At 41.5% G+C, this 20,349-nt stretch overlaps 1 protein-coding gene across 2 annotated transcripts in view; it reads right to left on the bottom strand.

Moving 5' to 3' along the window:
- Positions 1-3,944: 3,944 nt before the first annotated feature.
- Positions 3,945-20,349, bottom strand: part of SMARCA1 (SWI/SNF related, matrix associated, actin dependent regulator of chromatin, subfamily a, member 1) — a 155,537-nt gene continuing 139,132 nt past the window's right edge. The window contains exons 25-26 of one of the 2 annotated variants that reach the window (XM_055564582.1): positions 10,601-10,672; positions 3,945-4,223 (exon numbers count right to left, since the gene is read on the bottom strand). In XM_055564582.1, the coding sequence (XP_055420557.1) occupies positions 4,176-4,223; positions 10,601-10,672 (120 nt within the window). In that variant the 3' untranslated portion in view covers positions 3,945-4,175. Of the gene's footprint in view, positions 4,224-6,131; positions 6,713-10,600; positions 10,673-20,349 lie in introns of those variants that run through there. The other variant, XM_055564581.1, reaches the window with a different exon arrangement.

The following is a 20,349-nucleotide window of genomic DNA, read 5'->3' on the forward strand; positions in this document are numbered from 1 at the left end:
TCCTTCCAATGAATATTCAGGACTGATTTCCTTTAGGATGGACTGGTTGGATCTCCCTGAAGTCCAAGGGACTCTCAAGAGTCTTCTCCAACACCACAGGTCAAGAGTAATACAAGCCTTATGACCTAGAAACCTGGGGATTCAACAGCTCCCAGGTCAAAGTTAAAAGAATGGTGTACTCTAAAGCCAAGGCAAAAGGAAGCAAAGAGCTAAACTGCTGCGCTAAAATCGAAGTGGCTCTGAGGTTTGGTACCTCACATAAAGAGGGACCTAGAGCTTTAAGACTGACCCTCCAAACTGGCAAGGCTAGTGGAGTTTTACCAATTCTACAAGTAGAGCATTTAGCTGCCCTGTTCCCTGACAGTGCACAGGAAGGTGACAAGACATCAGAAGAAAATGGCCAAGTGGTATCCAAGAAAGGGTAGACTGCAGGCTGATCCGGGGCTCCCAGCCTGGACAGAAACCCTCCACCTCAGCTTAAGCAGAATCAGCAGAGCTGTTAGCCTTGAAGAGACCATCCAGGATATAGACTGAAGATCTGAGCACTCCCAGTGATGGTCTGGGAAAGAGCACTTAACATGACCCTGGAGGCCTCAATAATCCTGACATTGAATTTTCTACCAAATTTGGGTGGAGCTGTGTGGTCTCTGGGCTTCCCTGGTAGCTCAGCTGGTAAAGAATCCACCTGCAATGCAGGAGACCCTGGTTTGATTCCTGGGTCGGGAAGTTCCCTGGAGAAGGGATAGGATACCCACTCCAGTATTCTTGGGCTTCCCTGGTGGCTCAAACAGGAAAGAATCCACTGGCATGCAAGAGACCTGGGTTCAACCCCTGGGTTGGGAAGATCCCCTGGAGCAGGGCATGGCAACCCACTCCAGTATTCTTGCCGGGAGAATTCCAGGGACAGGGGAGCCTGGTGGGCTACTGTCCATGGGGTCGCAAAGAGTTGGACATGACTGAGCGACTCAGCACAGCACAGCACAGTGTGGTCTCTAAACAGATTAAATCATGTTTGTGCTAAGTCGCTTCAGTTGTGTCCAACTCTTTCAACCCCTATGGACGGTAGCCCACCAGGTTCCTCTGTCCATGGAATTCTCCAGTCAAGAATACTGGAGTGGGTTGCCATGCCCTGCTCCAGGGGATCTTCCCAACCCAGGGATGGAATCCAGGTCTGCTGTGCCCCCTGCATTGGCAGTGGGTTCTTTACCACTAGCACCATCTGATCTTTTGTTTTCTGCTGCCCATCCTGGAACCACTGACAGGTACATTGTCATGGGTAGCCTTAATAGTCCCCACACATGTGTTGCAAAGATACTCAAATTCCTCCCAGGCCTCAAATTCAGCTGGAGTCAGATCACTGCCATGTCTCCTTAACCTTGACTTGAAGTTTCTTCAGGTGTTGAGGGTACTCAGTACTACCCAGGAAACACTGGGCTCTTCCCCAGACCTCACTGGGAAGCCAAATCACATTAGAGAACAAAAGAAATACAACATTTCTTTGATCCACATTTTGAGGCAAAAGGCTGTGAAGAAGTGGAATCTGGAAAAAGTCTCGAAGCAGTTTGAGCTGAGCTTCAGGTGTCTTTTACTGGATTCTGCTGGCCATAAGTGGAGATCAGATCAGTCACTCAGTCGTGTCCGACTCTTTGCGACCCCATGAATCGCAGCACGCCAGGCCTCCCTGTCCATCACCAACTCCCGGAATTCACTCAGATTCACATCCATCGAGTCAGTGATACATCCAGCCATCTCATCCTCTGTCGTCCCCTTCTCCTCCTGCCCCCAAATCCCTCCCAGCATCAGAGTCTTTTCCAATGAGTCAACTCTTCGCATGAGGTGGCCAAAGTACTGGAGTTTCAGCTTTAGCATCATTCCTTCCAAAGAAATACCAGGGCTGATCTCCTTTAGAATGGACTGGTTGGATCTCCTTGCAGTCCAAAGGAACAATTAAAGGTGCAGGGCCAGCATGGACAAATGCTCAGTAAATGAAAGAAGAAACGGTCTTGGCCCTTTCAGGGACCCATGCCAATCTCCAGAAAGTCCTCCTTTTTATCTGAGCTCCATCTCTCCCACAGGAGTGATACATACAAAGAAAGCTGGGCTGTCTTTCCCTAATCTATGGCTTCCCAGCAGTGACAGTAGGCCTCCCAATTGGCCACCAAGGTTGTAGGGGCAAAAATGTGCTTCACACTTAACTGGGAAAGAAGCTCCTCATTGACTTATGTATCATTAGTGCATCTTAATGTCATTAGGTACAAGAATAAAAATTTGCATAGAAATCATTGCAGGGAATTGTTTCTTCCCCATGCCGGTATTGATTTCCCGGCACCGTTAGCTGCTTAATGCTACTGCTTTTAATTGATTACTCCAGGGGAGTCCCTCAATAGCAGAATTCTTCAATTGAAATGCTAGGACATTCATTGAATGTGATTCAACAACCCCGATTGACTCAGGAGACCTCTGCCTTTCTATAGCACAATCAGAGCAGGCCCACAAAATTTAATAAATAATGTGGTCCTACCATATGCAATACTGAGGCTACAGCCCACTTAAAAACATGAACCTGTCCAGCTCTGTTTACCTGCTAAAAGTCAGTGATCAAGTCATACATTTGTAACTACACACAAAGTTGGGTATCTGAGACTTATATTAAAACCTCTTCTTGTTTCCACCTCTGTATGTCTGGGAAAACTCTAAAATGCCTGAATTCACCCTCCTGCCCTAGTAAACAGTTGAGTGACCCTAGCTTGACTCTCCTTTGGCTAACCAGGGGTATTGTAGTATTCGGTATTTACAACACCATGGTCAGTGCTGAGGACTAAAGAAGCTGGGAAGTGTTGGAGTGAAAGCAGACTAAGGCGAGGACAGTTCAGGGAGCACTTCAGTACGTACTAATTTACCCAACCCTCAGCAGGGGCTTCTTGTCTTCTGATTCACTTTTCTCTTAAATGTTGGCCTCAGGTCCATCCAACTGACCAAATATAGAGTGCCTCGGCAGGGTTACTATAAGTGTCAACCCACAAATTCAGGTGCACAAGAAGTTTTTTCTTGTGATTAGTCAATTAGAGGCCCCCATTCCTCCAGGTAATATAAAACTTAATCTCAGACCATTCAAGTTCTCCCCACAATCTCTGGGGCTGTGGCTAAGACAAAGAGAAAGTATTTGATCTTTTGTGTTCTGCTGTCCACCCTGGAACCACTGACAGGTACATTGTCATGGAAAGCCTTAATTGTCCCTGCACATGTGTTGCAAGAATATTTAAATTCTACCCAGGCCTCAATTTCAGTTGGAGTCAGATCACTACCGTACCTCCTTAACCTTGACTTGAAGTTTCCTCAGGTCTTGAGGCCACTCAGCACTACTCAGAAAACACTGGGTCCTTCCCCAGAACTCACTGGAGTCTGGGGAATAATAAGGCTACAACCAAGTCTAGTCCACAGGGCTGGAGCCAGGCTGGACTCAGGGGAGCCCTTCAGAGCTTGTTGCCTCCCTCTCTGTGAGGGAGAGGCCAGGCACAGTCCCACCTACTCAGCTTTCTCCAACCCTCTCTCCTTTGTCTTCCACTTGGGTCTTGCCCCACAGCGCAGGTAACCGCATCTCTGTTAAGGGTCTTTTCAAGGACTTTTGTCCTAACTCACTCCTCTCACATCCCATGGAATTTTCATCTAGTCTGGGGAGAAAAAAAAATTGGCTCAGGTTGATCCTGTATCCTTTCAAATCTATTATGTATGTCATGAAGTGTATGACCTGGGTTCTTTAGGGCTTAAGCTTCTGAAGCTCAAAAGCCCTGGTTCCTGAAACTCTTAATAGGCTTTTAAAAACTCAAAGGCTGAGAATTAACTTTTTAGTTTTCTGCTCTTCTGCTATAATAACCTTTCTGTTAGGTGATGAAATATCTTTGCTGAATATGGGAAGGGCTAGGTGTAAGGAGACACACACAGAGAAGATAATTCATTAAAATATTATCCCAACATGCTACTGTATACCTAAGGCCATGGTAGAAACTAGGGGAAACAAAAAAATGACATGGTCTATGTGCTAAAGACAATAAAATTTCATTATAGAGACCATGATTTACACATCTAAGATGCTCAAAAGACACATTGTCACATATAATGCAGGGTTAACTTGAATGATACTCAAAATGTTATGAAGAAGCCAAATAAGAGAGCTATCAAGATGAACCATAGGGGTCAGACACAGTTCCATGGATATGACTGACCTGAAAGAAAGAAGGTAGGAGGAGGTAATAAGTGAATAATTTCATCTCGAAAACTTTTCTCCAGGCAAGTGTCATGTCCTTTATATTAGGCTTTTTATGGTGTTTTTTCACTGCTCTCCCATGGGTTTGATGAAAAAGTCTATTTCTGCCTTTCAAAAACTAATGTGCCCTAGATTCCTCTTTGATTAGCCAGCATCCATACCAACATGTAAGATTTTATTGAAATCCATTTCTCCTGTGGTAACTGAGGAACACTTTGATACTCATTGCCCAAGAGGGTGGAACCATCAAATAGGACCACCTAAAAAAGGGTAAGATGTGCCATGACCTACATAGGTAAAGATCTAATTGTGCACTTTCACTGTGCAAATCTTTCTAGATAGTTAAAATGACTCCCTCTTTTTCTCTAGCATTTTGACATTTCAAACGCAATGCTCTGATCTCCAGGAAATGTTATTATTTGTTCAAACTAATAATAAAGGAAAAGAAGAGAGGGAGTTTTAGAACCCAATGCTGCAACAGCATATTAAAATCAAATCTTGGTTTTAATGTGTGTACATTTTGAATATATATTTTCATTAAACAAGGAGGAAGACTAAGAAACATTTTTATAAAGAAATATGCCTTTCAGTGGCTTCTCCGGTGGCTCAGAGGTAAAGAATCAGCCTGCAATGCAGGAGTTGCAGGAGATGCAGGTTCAATCCCTGGGTCAGGAAGATCCCCTGGAGGAGGGAATGGCAACCTACTCCAGTATTCCTGCCTGGAGAATCCCGTGGACTGAGGAGCCTGGCGGGATACAGTTCATAGGGTCAAAAAGAGTCAGACACGAGTGAAGCAGCTTAGCACTCATACACGCCTTTCAGGGAATTAATACTTATGTTTGCATCACTCATAATTATTCTTAGCTCTAATAATGTACATTATTACTACTGTAGCTAATTGAGAATTTTCATGTTTTCATCATATACTGAATCCCTTTTCCACTGTAAAAATACTTCTCCCAAGTTTCATTTGTATATCAGAATAACTCTGAGAAAGCACATTTTCTATTTGAGGATTTGTGACTTCCTACGGAAATCTATGATTTACAAAGAAAATTTAAAGTACTCTTCTCTTAAAGCTTTGCCTTAAATATATGAATAGGAAACCTTCTGCTTAAAAATTGATATACTTAATAATTAAGCATGGTGGTGGTTATGAACTTGAATATAACAAAAACCTGGGGATCTGCGGTGGGTAGAGGGGAAAAAACCTAGCTGAATTCAAACAAATCAACAAATTGTTACAGTAGCTCATGGGAGAAAAATACTATTAAAATAACTGCTGAGTATTTTTATATCTTGGAATTTAAGTCATTGTAAAATAGGGATGAAAATTAATGAATAAAACTTCTTTCAGTTAAGAGGAGAAAATGATCTTGTGACTTTTTTCTACTTTACTGGAAAAAAAAAAACCCTACAAAATGTATGTTAATAGTAAATAAATTCAAACCCTAGACTAAGCACCTGTACAAAGAAAAGTCATTTCCTGACTCTCTAGTCTTACTCTCAGGAGTCCGTGTTTCATTCTGCTGCTGCTGTTGCTAAGTCGTGTCAGTCGTGTCCGACTCTGTGCAACCCCAGAGACGGCAGCCCACCAGGCGCCCCCGTCCCTGGGATTCTCCAGGCAAGATCACTGGAGTGGGTTGCCATTTCCTTCTCCAATACATGAAAGAGAAAAGTGAAAGTGAAGTCGCTCGGTCGTGTCCAACTCTTAGCGACCCCATGGACTGCAGCCCACCAGGCTCCTCTGTCCATGGGATTTTCCAGGCAAGAGTACTGGAGTTGGGTGCCATTGCCTTCTCTGGTGTTTCATTCTACATATACCAAAATGACTACATACGAATGACAGAAGTATTCTGTCCATATAGAAGCATACATTTTCAGATTTAAAAAACCACACATGGAGTCACATTAGACATATTTGCCTACAACATTTTGAAAAACAACCGTATGTCATGGATGTCTTTACACATTAGCACATTCAGACTTGATTCATTCTCTTTAAAGACTCAGTTCAGTTCAGTCGCTCAGTTGTGTCTGACTCTTTGTGACGCCATGGACTGCAGCATGCCAGGCTTTCCTGTCCATCACCAACTCCCAGAGCTTACTCAAACTCATGTCCATCGAGTCAGGGATGCCACCCAACCATCTCATCCTCTGTCACCCCTTTCTCCTCCTGCCTTCAATCTTTCCCAGCATCAGGGTCTTTAGCAGTGAGTCAGTTCATTTCATCAGGTGGCCAAAGTATTGGAGTTTCAGCTTCAGCAACAGTCCTTCCAACGAATATTCAGGACTGATTTCCTTTAGGATTGACTGGTTGGATCTCCTTGCAGTCCAAGGGATTCTCAAGAGTCTTCTCCAGTGCCACAGTTCAAAAGCATCAATTCTTTAGTGCTCAACTTTATTTATAGTCGAACTCTCCCATTTGTAAACTTCCAGATGTTCAAGCTGGATTTAGAAAAGGCAGAGGGCCAGAGATCAAATTGCTAACATCCGTTGGATCATCAAAAAAGTAAGAGTTCCAGAAAAACATCTACTTCTGCTTTAGTGACTATGCAACAGCCTTTGACTGTGTGAATCACAACAAACTGTGGAAAATAAAGAAAGAGATGGGAATACAAGGCCACCTGACCTGCATCCTGAGAAATATGTATGCAGGTCAGGAAGCAACAGTTAGAAGTGGACATGGAACAACAGACTGGTTCCAAATAGGAATAGGAGTACGTCAAGGCTGTATATTGTCACCCTGCTTATTTAACTTATATGCAGAGTACATCATGAGAAATGCTGGACTGAAAGAAACACAAGCTGGAATCAAGATTGCCAGGAGAAATATCAATAACCTCAGATACGCAGATGACACCACCCTTTATGGCAGAAAGCGAAGAGGAACTAAAAAGCCTCTTGATGAAAGTGAAAGAGGAGAGTGAAAAAGTTGGCTTAAAGCTCAACATTCAGAAAACGAAGATCATGGCATCCGGTCCCATCACTTCATGGGAAATAGATGGGGAAACAGTGGAAACAGTGTCAGACTTTATTTTGGAGGGCTCCAAAATCACTGCAGATGGTGATTGCAGCCATGAAATTAAAAGACGCTTACTCCTTGGAAGGAAAGTTATGACCAACCTAGATAGCATATTCAAAAGCAGAGACTACTTTGCCAACAAAGGTCCGTCTAGTCAAGGCTATGGTTTTTCCTGTGGTCATGTATGGATGTGAGAGTTGAACTGTGAAGAAAGCTGAGCACCGAAGAATTGATGCTTTTGAACTGTGGTGTTGGAGAAGACTCTTGAGAGTCCCTTGGACTGCAAGGAGATCCAACCAGTCCATTCTGAAGGAGATCAGCCCTGGGATTTCTTTGGAAGGAATGATGCTAAAGCTGAAACTCCAGTACTTTGGCCACCTCATGCGAAGAGTTGACTCATTGGAAAAGACTGTGATGCTGGGAGGGATTGGGGGCAGGAGGAGAAGGGGACGACAGAGGGTGAGATGCCTGGATGGCATCACTGACTCAATGGACGTGAGTCTGAGTGGACTCTGGGAGTTGGTGATGGACAGGGAGGCCTGGCGTGCTGTGATTCATGGGGTTGCAAAGAGTCGGACACGACTGAGCAACTGAACTGAACTGAACTGAACTGAGCATGGTCCCACCCATCAGAACAAGACCCAGTTTCCCCGTCAGTCAGTCTCTCCCAACAGGAAGTTTCCATAAGCCTTTTATCCTTCTCCATCAGAGGGCAGACAGAATGTAAACCACAACCACAGAAAGCTAACCAATCTGATCACATGTACCACAGCCTTGTCTAACTCAATGAAACTATGAGCCATGCCTTGTAGGGCCACCCAAGACAGACAGGTCATGGTGGAGAGTTCTGACAAAACCTGGTCCACTGGAGAAGGGAATGGAAAACTACTTCAGTATTTTTGCCTTGAGAACCCCATGAACAGTATAAAAAGGTAAAAAAGATAGGACACTGAAAGATGAACTCCCCAGGTTGGTAGGTGCCCAATATGCTACTGGAGATCAGTGGAGAAGTAACTCCAGAAAGAATGAAGAGGTGGAGACAAAGCAACAACACCACCCAGTTGTGGATGTGACTGGCGATGGAAGTAAAGTCTGATGCTGTAAAGAGCAATACTGCATAGGAACCTGGAATGTTAGGTCCATGAATCAAGGAAAATTGGAAGTGGTCAAACAGGAGATGGCAAGAGTGAACATCGACATTTTAGGAATCAGCGAACTAAATTGACTGGAATGGGTGAATTTAATTAGATGACCATTACACCTACTACTATGGGCAAGAATCCCTTAGAAGAAATGGAGTAGCCATTATAGTCAACAAAAGAGTCCGAAGTGCAGTACTTGGATGCAATGTCCTTAAAGACTAGATAATTGATTTAACCAATTGCCTTTGGATAGATTTGATTGACCCCAGTATAGGGCTTCCCTGGTAGCTCATACTTGGTAAAGAACCTGCCTACAGTGTGGGTTCAGTCTCTGGGTTGGGAAGATCCCCTGCAGAAAGAAATGGCAACCCACTCCAGTATTCTTGCCTGGAGAATTCCAAGGACAGAGGAGCCTAGTGGGTTGCAGTCCATGAGGTCACAAAAGAGTCGGACATGACTGAGTGACTAACACACACAGTATGTTATACACATTAAACAGGGGTGGGTGAGTATTTGGAAACAGGAAACATTAGGAAATATCCTAACAGTTTAAAGTTTTCATGGACTAAAATAGGTTCTAATGATCAGAACAGACCTGAAAGCAGAGTGGCAGGTGGGGTTGGGAGTACGAGATCTTATTACTACTAGAAGAATAGGGTCCTTCCTAGGGCAGTTATGAAACATACTGTTGTTGTACCAGATGAGTAACTGCAAGTCATTTTCAACAGTGGAAGGGTAGCTTACACATAAAAAGGTCACTGTCGCTCTGTGTAGAGGAAATAACTGGAGTAGCTTAGCTAAAGCAAAATAAAAACAAAATGGTTTCAGAACAACCTCTTATATTCATTTGAGCTTTATTGACCATTTAATAAAATGGTCCAAAATAAACCAGGAGACCATGGCAAGTTGTAGCTGTGTTAATGATGAAAGGTATTTACAGTAAATGATATTTACTGTTTAAATTCAGCAGTCAAAAGAATCCCTTTGTAAACAAGGTGAAAAATGAGAAATTTATGTGTATTACTTCTAGACTGCATTACTCTTTGGAAAAATATGATCAATTAGAATTTTGGTATCACTGTTACCTTTTCCTTCATGTTTGCATCATGGTGATAAACTAAAGCTCTTATTTTCTAGGCACATTCTTCTACATACAACAGGTAAAACAGTGAACCTTCCATGAAAGTTGGCTAAATAGCTAAATGGTCTTTTTTTGTTGAGGCAGTTCATTATATTCTGAACCAGTGTAAGAACTAATGGAAACAAGAGGTTTGGAGTTTTACCTAAACAATACTATTTCCTTGGCCTGATGTGAAGAGCCAACTCATTGGAAAAGACCCTGATGCTGGAAAAGATTGAAGGCCAAAAAGAAGGGGATGACAGAGAATGAGATGGTTGGATGCATCACCGACTCAATGGACATGAGTTTGAGCAAGCTCTGGGAGATAGGACAGGGAAGCCTGGCATGCTGCAGTTCATGGGGTCGCAAAGAGTCAAACACAACTGAGCGACTGAACAAACAAAGAATGCAGTCATTTTTCCTCATAAAGATCCATCATATAGTCATCATAGAAACTCATTAATTCACAAATTGCTAACAGCATAGGGCTGAGCGGATGAATATGACAGGGTCCTTTTTCTATAGGACATTCTACAACAACACAACTTATACTCCCTTGAAAACACCACAGCTTTTAATGATCTTGCTCATTTCTTACATTTTTTTGTGTGTGTTTTCTCCCTAGACTGTAAGTTCATGAGGACAAGCACGATATCATGCTATACTCACTGGTTTATCTTGACACTCAGTCCGACATCAGGCACATAAATACTAGTGTTTCAGTGGATACTAAGATATATTGAACATAAAGAGGTCAAGTATAAAAGATGTGATGATATAAGTACCCCAAATTGAACAGAGACACAAAAATTATAATTTATTATTACATGGAGACTTTTTCAAACTGGTTTTCAAAAGTAGAATATGTTCATTACAGAAAATTTAGGTAATTCATATAGGCAAAAAGACCCAAAACAGAAGGAAAAACCACTTCTAATATTGCTCCTCAGAGATAATTCCTGTTAATATTTTGGGATAAATATTTCCTTCCAGATCTCTCTGACAAATCCATATATCTGTATAGACAAAACAAATATGCAAGTACTTACTTGGACACCAAGAAGTCCGGCTGTCATGGCTGGATTATCAGACAAATTCAAAAGCAGTTTCAAAACTTGAACCTGAAACAAGAAAAATATTGGGTTATTTCAGACAACCAAGCATGGATTTTCTCTCTCCCTGGCATGCTGTCTCCCAACTATGTCCATATTTTAAAGTCCTGCCTATTCTTCAAGGCCTGATTCAAATTCTCTCCATTCCATGAAGTCTTCTCAATTCATCTTATTTAAAACCTTAGTTTTTCAATTATACTGACAGAGAGACAGGGAGAAAATATTTAATGTCTTCACTACCCACCACTGGCCCACACAAATACTTAACACAGGGTAAGTTTAACATGTTATGTAAATAATCTTTATTATGTTTACTATTAAGTGAAATATGATCTTTGGAACCAAAAAGCAATCTCTCAAAGTTCAGTTTATTTCTACTTAAAGTATGAAAATTTGGGGATAGTTTGGTACTTTTTATTAGCTTACTGTTATTCCTGGTCCGATCATTTTTAGGTGAAAAATTTTTAAATCATTTAAATAGATAATGATATAAATATTAGTAAAAACATGTTAACTTATACTGGACTGGCTAAAGTATTAGCATTCTTTTTTGCATTTTAATTAATTTATTTTTAATTGGAGGATAATTACTTTGCAATATTGCATTGGTTTCTGCCAGACAGCAACATGAATCAGCCATATATATATATATATATATATATATATCCCCTCCATCTTGAAACTCTCTCCCACCTCTCACCCCATCCCACCCCTTTAGGTTGTCACAGAGCATCAGGTTTGAGCTCCCTACGTCATACAGAAAATTCCCACTGGCTATCTGTTTTACATATGGTAATGTATATATTTCCATGTTACTCTCTCCATATATCTCACCCTCTCCTTCCCCACCCTGTGTCCACAAGTCTGTTCTCTGTGTCTGCGTGTCCATTGCTGTTGCAAGTAGGTTTGTCAATGCCATCTTTATAGATTCCATACACGTGTTAATGTTAAATATTTGTCTTTCTGACTTACTTCACTCTGTACAATAGGCTTTAGGTTCACCCACCTCATTAGAACTGACTCAAACGTGTTCCTTTGTATGGTTGAGTAATATTCCATTGTATATATGTTCCACAGTTTCTTATCCATTCATCTGTTGATGGACATCTAGGTTGCTTCCATGTCCTGGCTATTGTAAATAGTGCTGCACTGAACATCTGGGTACACGTGGCTTTTTCAATTATGGTTTCCTCAGGCTATTTGCCCAGTAGTGGGATTGTTGGGTCATATGGTAGTTTTAGTCCTAGTGTTTTGAGGAGTCTCCATACTGTCCCCTATAGTGGCTGTATCAGTTTGCATTCCCACCAACAGTGTAAGAGGGTCACCTTTTCTCCACACCCTCTTCAGCATTTGTTGTTTGTAAAATTTTTGATGATGGCCATTCTGACTGGTGTGAGTTGAGAATATACACACTACAAACTCATTGTAGTTTTGATTTGAATTTCTCTAATAATGAGCAATGGTGAGCATCTTTTCATGTGTATATTAGTCATCTATATGTCTTCTTTGAAGAAATGTCTGTCTAGGTCTTCTGCCCATTTGTTGATGGGATTGTTTGTTTTCCTGATCTTGAGCCGTATGAGCTGCTTGTATATTTTGGAGATTAATACTTTGTCAGTTGTTTCATTGGCTATTATTTTCTCCCATTCTGAGGGTTGTTTTTAATCTTTATTGTTTCCTTTTCTGTGCATAAGCTTTCAAGTTTAATTAGGTCCCATTTAATTTTTGATTTTATTTCCATTACCCTAGGAGATGGGTCACAGAGGATCTTGCTGTGATTTACATCAAGGAGTGTACGGCCTATGTTTTCCTCTAAGAGTTTTATAGTTTCTGGCCTTATATTTATTAATAAGTCTTAATCCATTTTGATTTTTTTTGTATATGGTGTTATGAGGTGTCCTGATTTCATTCTTTCACATGTAGCTGTCCAGTTAGTTTTTCCAGCACCACTTATTGAAGATGCTGCCTTTTCTGCATTTTATATCTTTGCCTCTTTTGTCAAATATATGGTGCCCATATGTGCATGGATTTATCTCTGGGCTTTCTTATATTGTTCCATTGGTTTATATTTCTGGTTTTGTGCCAGTACCATATTGCCTTAATGACCGTAGCTTTGTAGTATACAAATTTCAATGACATTTGAAATAATCACATAGTCTTAGGGGAAAAAACTTATAATTACCAAAGGGTAATGGTGAATGGAAGGGTTATAATAGGAGGTTGGGATTAACTTATACCAATGATACATATAAAATGCATAGTAAGCATGGACGTACATTACCAAGGGTGGGTACTAACCAATCGAATAATCTATATGTGAAAAAGCCAGATATGAATAGATACCTGCATGGGTACAAGTGAACAAGATTCTGTACTTCTAGAGGAAACACAACATTGTAAGTTGAATTTACTCCAATAAAAAGTACAAATTAATTTAAAATAAAACAACTACTAAAGAGACACAAGCTTTTGGTGGCTTCTACTCTCACATTCCACTCTAATTTACAACCAGGAACTAGGACTAACCCTAAGACTCTGGTTACCAGAGTAGTAAGTCTAAGGATAGAAGAATTTCTGCAGTACTGTGGCCATGCTCTAAATAGCAACTCTATAACTATTGTTCATGGACACTTTGTATTCACAGGGAATACTGGGCTCTAAATGATACCTGCATTTAAAATTTTTTCAGGGGAAACAAATAGAAAATAATTTTTAAAAAAACCTGAGCACACTATGAAAAAGAAACTTTTATAGTAAATTCTACTCACCGTGTTTTAAAAAATACCCCATAAAAACTTGCTGAATGTCATAAACTATGACAGACATGAAATCAAAACCACAACAAGGGATCACTCTGCACTAGTGTGAAAGGCTATCATGACATATCTATGAAGAATAGTGGAAAAGGCACGGAGAAAATGGAACGCTGTTATGGTGCTAGTGCCATGTAAATGATAAGAGACAATACAGAGAGGAATAAGAAACTGCATTTAAGAGATGAAGATAGACCTACCATAAAATCCTGGAGAACCACCCTCCAAAGAGTAATTGAGGAGAAAATCAGATTTTTGAAATGAACAGGTAGAGATGAACATATACACACTACTCTCTAAAAAATAATCAACAAGAACCCAGTATAGGATGAGGACCCCTAATCAGTACTGTATAATAAACTATACGGGAAGAGAACCAGAAAAAGGACGTGTACACATCTATGTATAAGTGAATCATGTTGCTCTATACCTAAAAAAAAAAACAAAACAAAACTACATACTACAATATTGTAGGGTTTCCCTGATAGCTCAGTTGGTAAAGAATCCACATGCAATGCAGGAGACCTCGGCTTGATTCCTGGGTCAAGAAGATCTGCTGGAGAAGGGATAGGCTACCCACTCCAGTATTCTTGGGCTTCCCTGGTGGCTCAGTTGGTAAAGAATCCACCCGCAATGCGGGAGACCTGGGTTTGATCCCTGGGTTGGGAAGATCCCCTGGAGAGGGGAAAGGCTACCCACTCGAGTGTTCTGGCCTGGAGAATTCCATGGACTGTATAGTCCATGGGGTCGCAGAGTCGGACACGACTGAGCAACTTTCACTTCACAATATTTAAGTCACCTAATCACCAATACAAAATACAAATTACAAAAAGAGAATGCAACTCTATTCCCCTTAGGCCTTGGTGACCTGGGCTGCTGTCACATCCCTGAAGCCTGAGCAGGCTTGGATCCCAAGGATGGACTGTCATGGGGCTGATGGAGCTGGGGAGGATGTGCCAGCTAATGAGCCCTGCCCCACGGATCTGATGTGTTTATTCCCCTCTGCATGGGCTCATGACCTCCAGATCCAAGCAAGTCCTCCTGCAGCGAAACTATGCCTACTGCACCCAAAGGATGTGGAGCCTCTGCGCTGGAAGAGCTTCAAAAAGCCGCGTGGGCCCCATGTCTCCTGGTGGTCGGGTCCCCACCTCCAGCCCCCTTCTTTAGGGTCGCCCTACCTATGGATGAAAGCACCCTCCAAGAGTTGTGTTACAGGATCTGGGATGTGTCCAGGGGATAGGGGTAAGGAAGGAAGAAGGAATGGGACACAAGCCCTGGGTGTTTCTTCTGGCACATTCCACCCTAATTGACAATCCAGGAACAGTACTTTCCCTAAGGCACTGGTTCTCCAGTAACCAGAGTGGGGCATAAAGACATGCTGCCGCCTTTGGTCATTTCCCATAACAACAACTAATGCTCATGGGCACTTAGCATTCACAAGGCCTGAGGGGCTGTAAGTTAAAAAACACCTGCCCTCAAGAAATGTCCTAGGGGAAATGTCATTGGGAAAATATTAAAACATGGAAGCCATTCAAGAAGCCAACTTGAATAAGTATGTTTTTTAAAAATCACCTGAAAAGATGTCAACATCACTGAATATGAAAGAAATGCAAATAATCAACACTTCAAGGAGGTATCACCTCACACAGGTCAGAATGGCCAGAAGCAGAAACTCAACAAACAGTAAATGCTGGAGAGGGTGTGGACAAAAGGGAACCCTCCTACAACTGGTTCTGGGAATGGAAACTGGGAGTAGCCACTCTGGAGGACAGCATGCAGCTTGCTTAGCAATGAAAATGAGAATGAAATTAGACTACTCCCTAACAGCCTACACAAAATAAACTCCAAACAGATTAAAGATCTAAATAAAAGGACAGATACTATGAAACTCTTGAGGGAAAAAGCAGAACAAGCTTTGACATAAAATGCAGCAAGTTCTTTTTTGATCCACCTCTTAGAATCATGAAAAATAAAACAAAAATAAACAAGTGGGACCTAATAAACCTAAAAGCATTTTCACAGCAAAGGAAACCATCAGTGAAAGAAAAAGACAACCCTCAGAATGGAAAAAATTCTTGCAAACGAAGAACACATACAAACAACTTGCACAGCTCAATATCAAAAAATAAACAACCCAATAAAAAATTAGCCAAAGATCTAAATGCAGATTTCTCCAAAGACGTTATGCTGTGCTGTGCTGTGCTGTGCTAAGTTGCTTCAGTCATGACTGACTCTTTGCAACCCTATGGACTATAGCCCTCTAAGCTCCTCTGTCCATGGGCTTCTCCAGACAAGAATACTAGAGTGGGTTGCCATGCCCTCCTCCAGGGGATCTTCCTGAACCAGGGATTAAACTCATGTCTCTTATGTCTACTGCATTGGCAGGCAGGTTCTTTACCACTAGTGCCACCTGGGAAACCCCCAAGGTAAATCAAATGTAAAAAAATCTACAACAATAAATTCTGCAGAGGGTGTGGAGAGAAGGGAACCTCCCTACACCATTAGTGGAACTGTAAATCAGTACACCCACTAAGGAGAACAGTATGGAGATTACTAAAGATAGAAGTACCAAGTGACCCAGCAATCCCACACTTAGACACAGATCCAGAGAAAACCAAAATTTTAAAAGACACCAGGACTCCAAAGATCATGGCAGCATTAGGTACAATAGCCAAGATATGGAGGCACCCTAAGTGCAGAAGGACAAATGAACAGACACAGAAGATGGGGTACATATACACATTGCAATATTACTCAGACATACAGAAGGATGAAATAACGCCATTTTCAGTTACAGGGAAGAAACTAGAGATGATCATACTAACTGAAAGAAGACAGGGGAAGACGAGTATCATAGGCTATCACTTATGGTAAAATCTAAAAATGGATACAAATGAACTTTACAGAAGAGAAACAGCCTCACAGACTTAGAAAAGAAACTTACGGTTACCAAAAAGGAAAGGGGGGGGACAGGGAGTAATTAGCTGGTTCAGATCAATATACACACCTTAAAACAGGTGCTGAAGGGCTCTTAATAGTCACAAGTCTGACAGGGCTGTAAATGTCACCTGCCCTCAAGAAATGTCCTGGAGTAAATCATCAGAAAAGAATCCAAAAGAGGGCCAACTTTCAAGAAGCCAGTCTCAAGAGAGAAATTTACTCACAAGGTGTACAATAATAAAAGCACGTGGAAAGATACTCCACTAATTATTAAATCAATACCAATCAAAACAACAATGAGGTACCACCTCACACTGGTCATAATGGCCATCATTGAACACATTTACAAAGAATAAATACGGCAGAGAATGTATGGGAAAGGGAATCCTCCTACCATTTTGGTGGGAATGTAAAAGGTGAAGCCACTATGGAAAAAACAGTATGGAGGTTCCTTGAAACAGTAAACATAGACATATCATATGATCCTGTAACCCCATTCCTGGGCTTAGATCCAAAAAATTTATCACTCAGAATGACATATGCACCCTGATTTTCAGGGTAGCACTATTTAAAATAGCCAAGACATAGAATCCACCAAAATGTCCATTGACAGCAAAATGAAGACTAAGTGGTGCATCTATACGCTGGAATACTATTCAGCCATAAAACAGAAAGAAATAAAGATACTGGCAGCAGCATGGATGGACCAAGAAATTATCATACTAAGTGAGGTAAGTCAGAAAGAAAAAGACAGATATCATAAAATATCAAATACAGGTAGAATCTATAAACTCATACCAATGAACTAATTTACAAAAGAGAAACAGACTTACATATTGAGAAAACCAAATTATGATTATCTAAAGAAAGTTAGAAGGGAAGCATAAATTAAGAGTTTGGAATGAAAATATACACACTAATATATATCAAGTTGATAATGGAAAAGGAACTACTGAATAGAACAGGGAACTCTACCAAACAAACTATATAACCTATATGAGGAAAAAAAGCATAAATAGATATACATCTATACATAACTGCTTCAAGTTCCTGTACACCTAAAATAAACAAAACATTGGACATCGACTCTACTCCAATATAAAATAACAATTAAATGGCAAGTAAGATGATCTAAGCTCAGTCTAGGGGAAACCAGACAGTGATGACCCTATGAATTAGATATGTAATAGGCTATGATATTAATATGATACCACCAAAGATTTTCACTCAGCAGAACACAGAGTAGCAACCCACTCAAAGGTACCCAACCTCATATAAATGCAACAAGATTAAGAGAAGAAAAAGGACCACAGGTTAATCAGGGCAACACCCTCAATTCAGATGTGGGAAATGTCAGAGGGGACAAGACACGTTGCAGGAAAAGAACAGATATGGAGTTTCTGAGTACACATGATCCTGACCCATGGGGATGGCTTGTGTGTGTACATTTCAATCAGTCATGTCTGATTCTTTGAGACCCCATGGACTGTAGCCCACCAGGCTTCTGTGTCCATGGAGTTCTCCAGGCAAGAATCTTCCTGATCCAGGGATTGAACCCACATCTCTTGTGCCTCCTGCATTGGTGGTGAGTTCTTTACCACTAGTGCCACCTGGGGAGCAGATGGCTTGAAACCCACACAATCTCCAGACCCTGCTCATTTGACCTTTGACCATGACCACCTCCCTTCTGACCCCTGACTCCTAACCTCAGACCTTTGTCCTCTGACCCTTGAGCTTATGACAACTGACTCTAACCTCTGACATCTGACTTCTGGCCCTTGACCTCTGTTGTTGTTTGGTCATTCAGTCATGTCCATCTCTTTGTGACCCCATGGACTGCAGCACGCCAGGCTTCCCCTTCCTATAGCATCTCCTGGAGCTTGCCCAAACTCATGTCCATCGAGTTGGTGATGCCATCCAACCATCTAATTCTCTGTCATCCACTTCTCCTCCTGCCTTCAAGATTTCCCAGCATTAGGGTCTTTCCTAAATGAGTTGGATCTTTGCATCAGGTGGCCAAAGTATTTGGAGCTTCAACTTCAGCATCAGTCCTTCCAATGAACACCCAGGACTGATCTCCTTTAGGATGGACTGTTGGATCTCCTTGAAGTCCAAGGGACTCTCAAGAGTCTTCTCCAACACCACAGTTCAAAAGCATCAGTTCTTTGGCTCTCAACTTTATATATGGTTCAACTCTCACATCCATACATGACCACTGGAAAAACCATAGCTTTGACTAGATGGACTTTTGTTGGCAAAGTAATGTCTCTGCTTTTTAATATGCTGTCTAGGTTGGTCATAGCTTTTCTTCCAAGGAGCATGTGTCTTTTAATTTCATGGCTGCAGTCACCATCTGCAGTGATTTTGGAGCCCAAGACCTCTGACCCCAGTCCTAATCTGTACCCCTCTACATCTAATCAAATAACATACAAACAGAAAAAAAATAATAAAGCTTCACACACCAGATGAATCATGCACCAGATGAACATAGAATGAAGTCAACACCAAAGACGAAAAATTTATCTATTTGTCACCACCTGACCCTTCAGGAATTTGCCTTCTCCAGCTTGCTTCCCTGCGGATCTGAAGGTTAATTGTGACCTATGACCCTCGAGCCCCTTAGCCATGGACTGTTGACCACTGACCATTGAACTCTAACCAGGAACCCTACCACTGATCCTCTGATCCTCAATCCTCTTGACCTTGGACTGTGCGACCTTCCATATCTGAGCCTTGACCTTTGACCCCAGGCCCCACCCCCCCATGACCTTTGACTCCATGACCTTTGACCCTTTGCTTCCGATCCCTGACTCTTGAACTATGACCTTCTCCCCTAAACGAACTGCTTTAATTTTTAAAAGCTTAAAAACACAATAACAATGAAGCACTGATGTCCCTGTGGCACAGTCCCAAATCAGTGTTGATTTAAAGCTATGTCCTCAGAAGTCAAAGGTCAGAGGTCATAGGGCAGGGGTGGGACCATTGTCATAGGTCAAGGGTTAGAGATCAGAAGGCCATGATTCGAATGTCAAAGGTCATAGGCCAGTTTGGTCTGGGGTCAGAGGTCAAGGCTAGGATATCATAGGGCAGGGGTCTGGGGTTAGAGGTCATGGATGTATGATGCTTGATTAGCTTACTAGTCAATACATACTTATTAAATACCTACAGTATGCTGAGACATCCTGGAATGTGAAGTCAAGTGGGCCTTAGGAAGCATTACTACAAACAAAGCTAGTGGAGGTGATGGAATTCCAGTTGAGCTATATTAAATCCTAAAAGATGATGCTGTGAAAGTGCTACACTCAATATGTCAGCAAATTTGGAAAACTCAGTAGTGGCCACAGGACTGGAAAAGGTCAGTTTTCATTCCAATCCCAAAGAAAGGCAATGCCAAAGAATGCTCCAACTACCACATAATTGCACTCATCTCACATGCTAGTAAAGTAATGCTCAAAATTCTCCAAACAGGCTTCAGCAATATGTGAACCGTGAACTTCCAGATGTTCAAACTGGTTTTTGAAAAGGCAGAGGAACCAGAGATCAAATTGCCAACATCTGCTGGATCATCAAAAAAGCAAGAAAGTTCCAGAAAAACATCTATTTCTCCTTTATTGACTATGCCAAAGCCTTTGACTGTGTGGATCACAATAAACTGTGGAAAATTCTGAAAGAGATGGGAATACCAGACCACCTGACCTGCCTCTTGAGAAACCTATATGCAGGTCAGGAAGCAACAGTTAGAACTGGACATGGAACAACAGACTGGTTCCAAATAGGAAAAGGAGTACGTCAAGGCTGTATATTGTCACCCTGTTTATTTAACTTATATGCAGAGTACATCATGAGAAACGCTGGGCTGGATGAAGCACAAGCTGGAATCAAGATTGCCAGGAGAAATATCAATAACCTCAGATATGCAGATAACACCACCCT

This window comes from Bubalus kerabau, chromosome X (assembly GCF_029407905.1).
Source record: "Bubalus kerabau isolate K-KA32 ecotype Philippines breed swamp buffalo chromosome X, PCC_UOA_SB_1v2, whole genome shotgun sequence".
In the NCBI taxonomy this organism is placed as follows: Eukaryota; Metazoa; Chordata; class Mammalia; order Artiodactyla; family Bovidae; genus Bubalus; species Bubalus kerabau.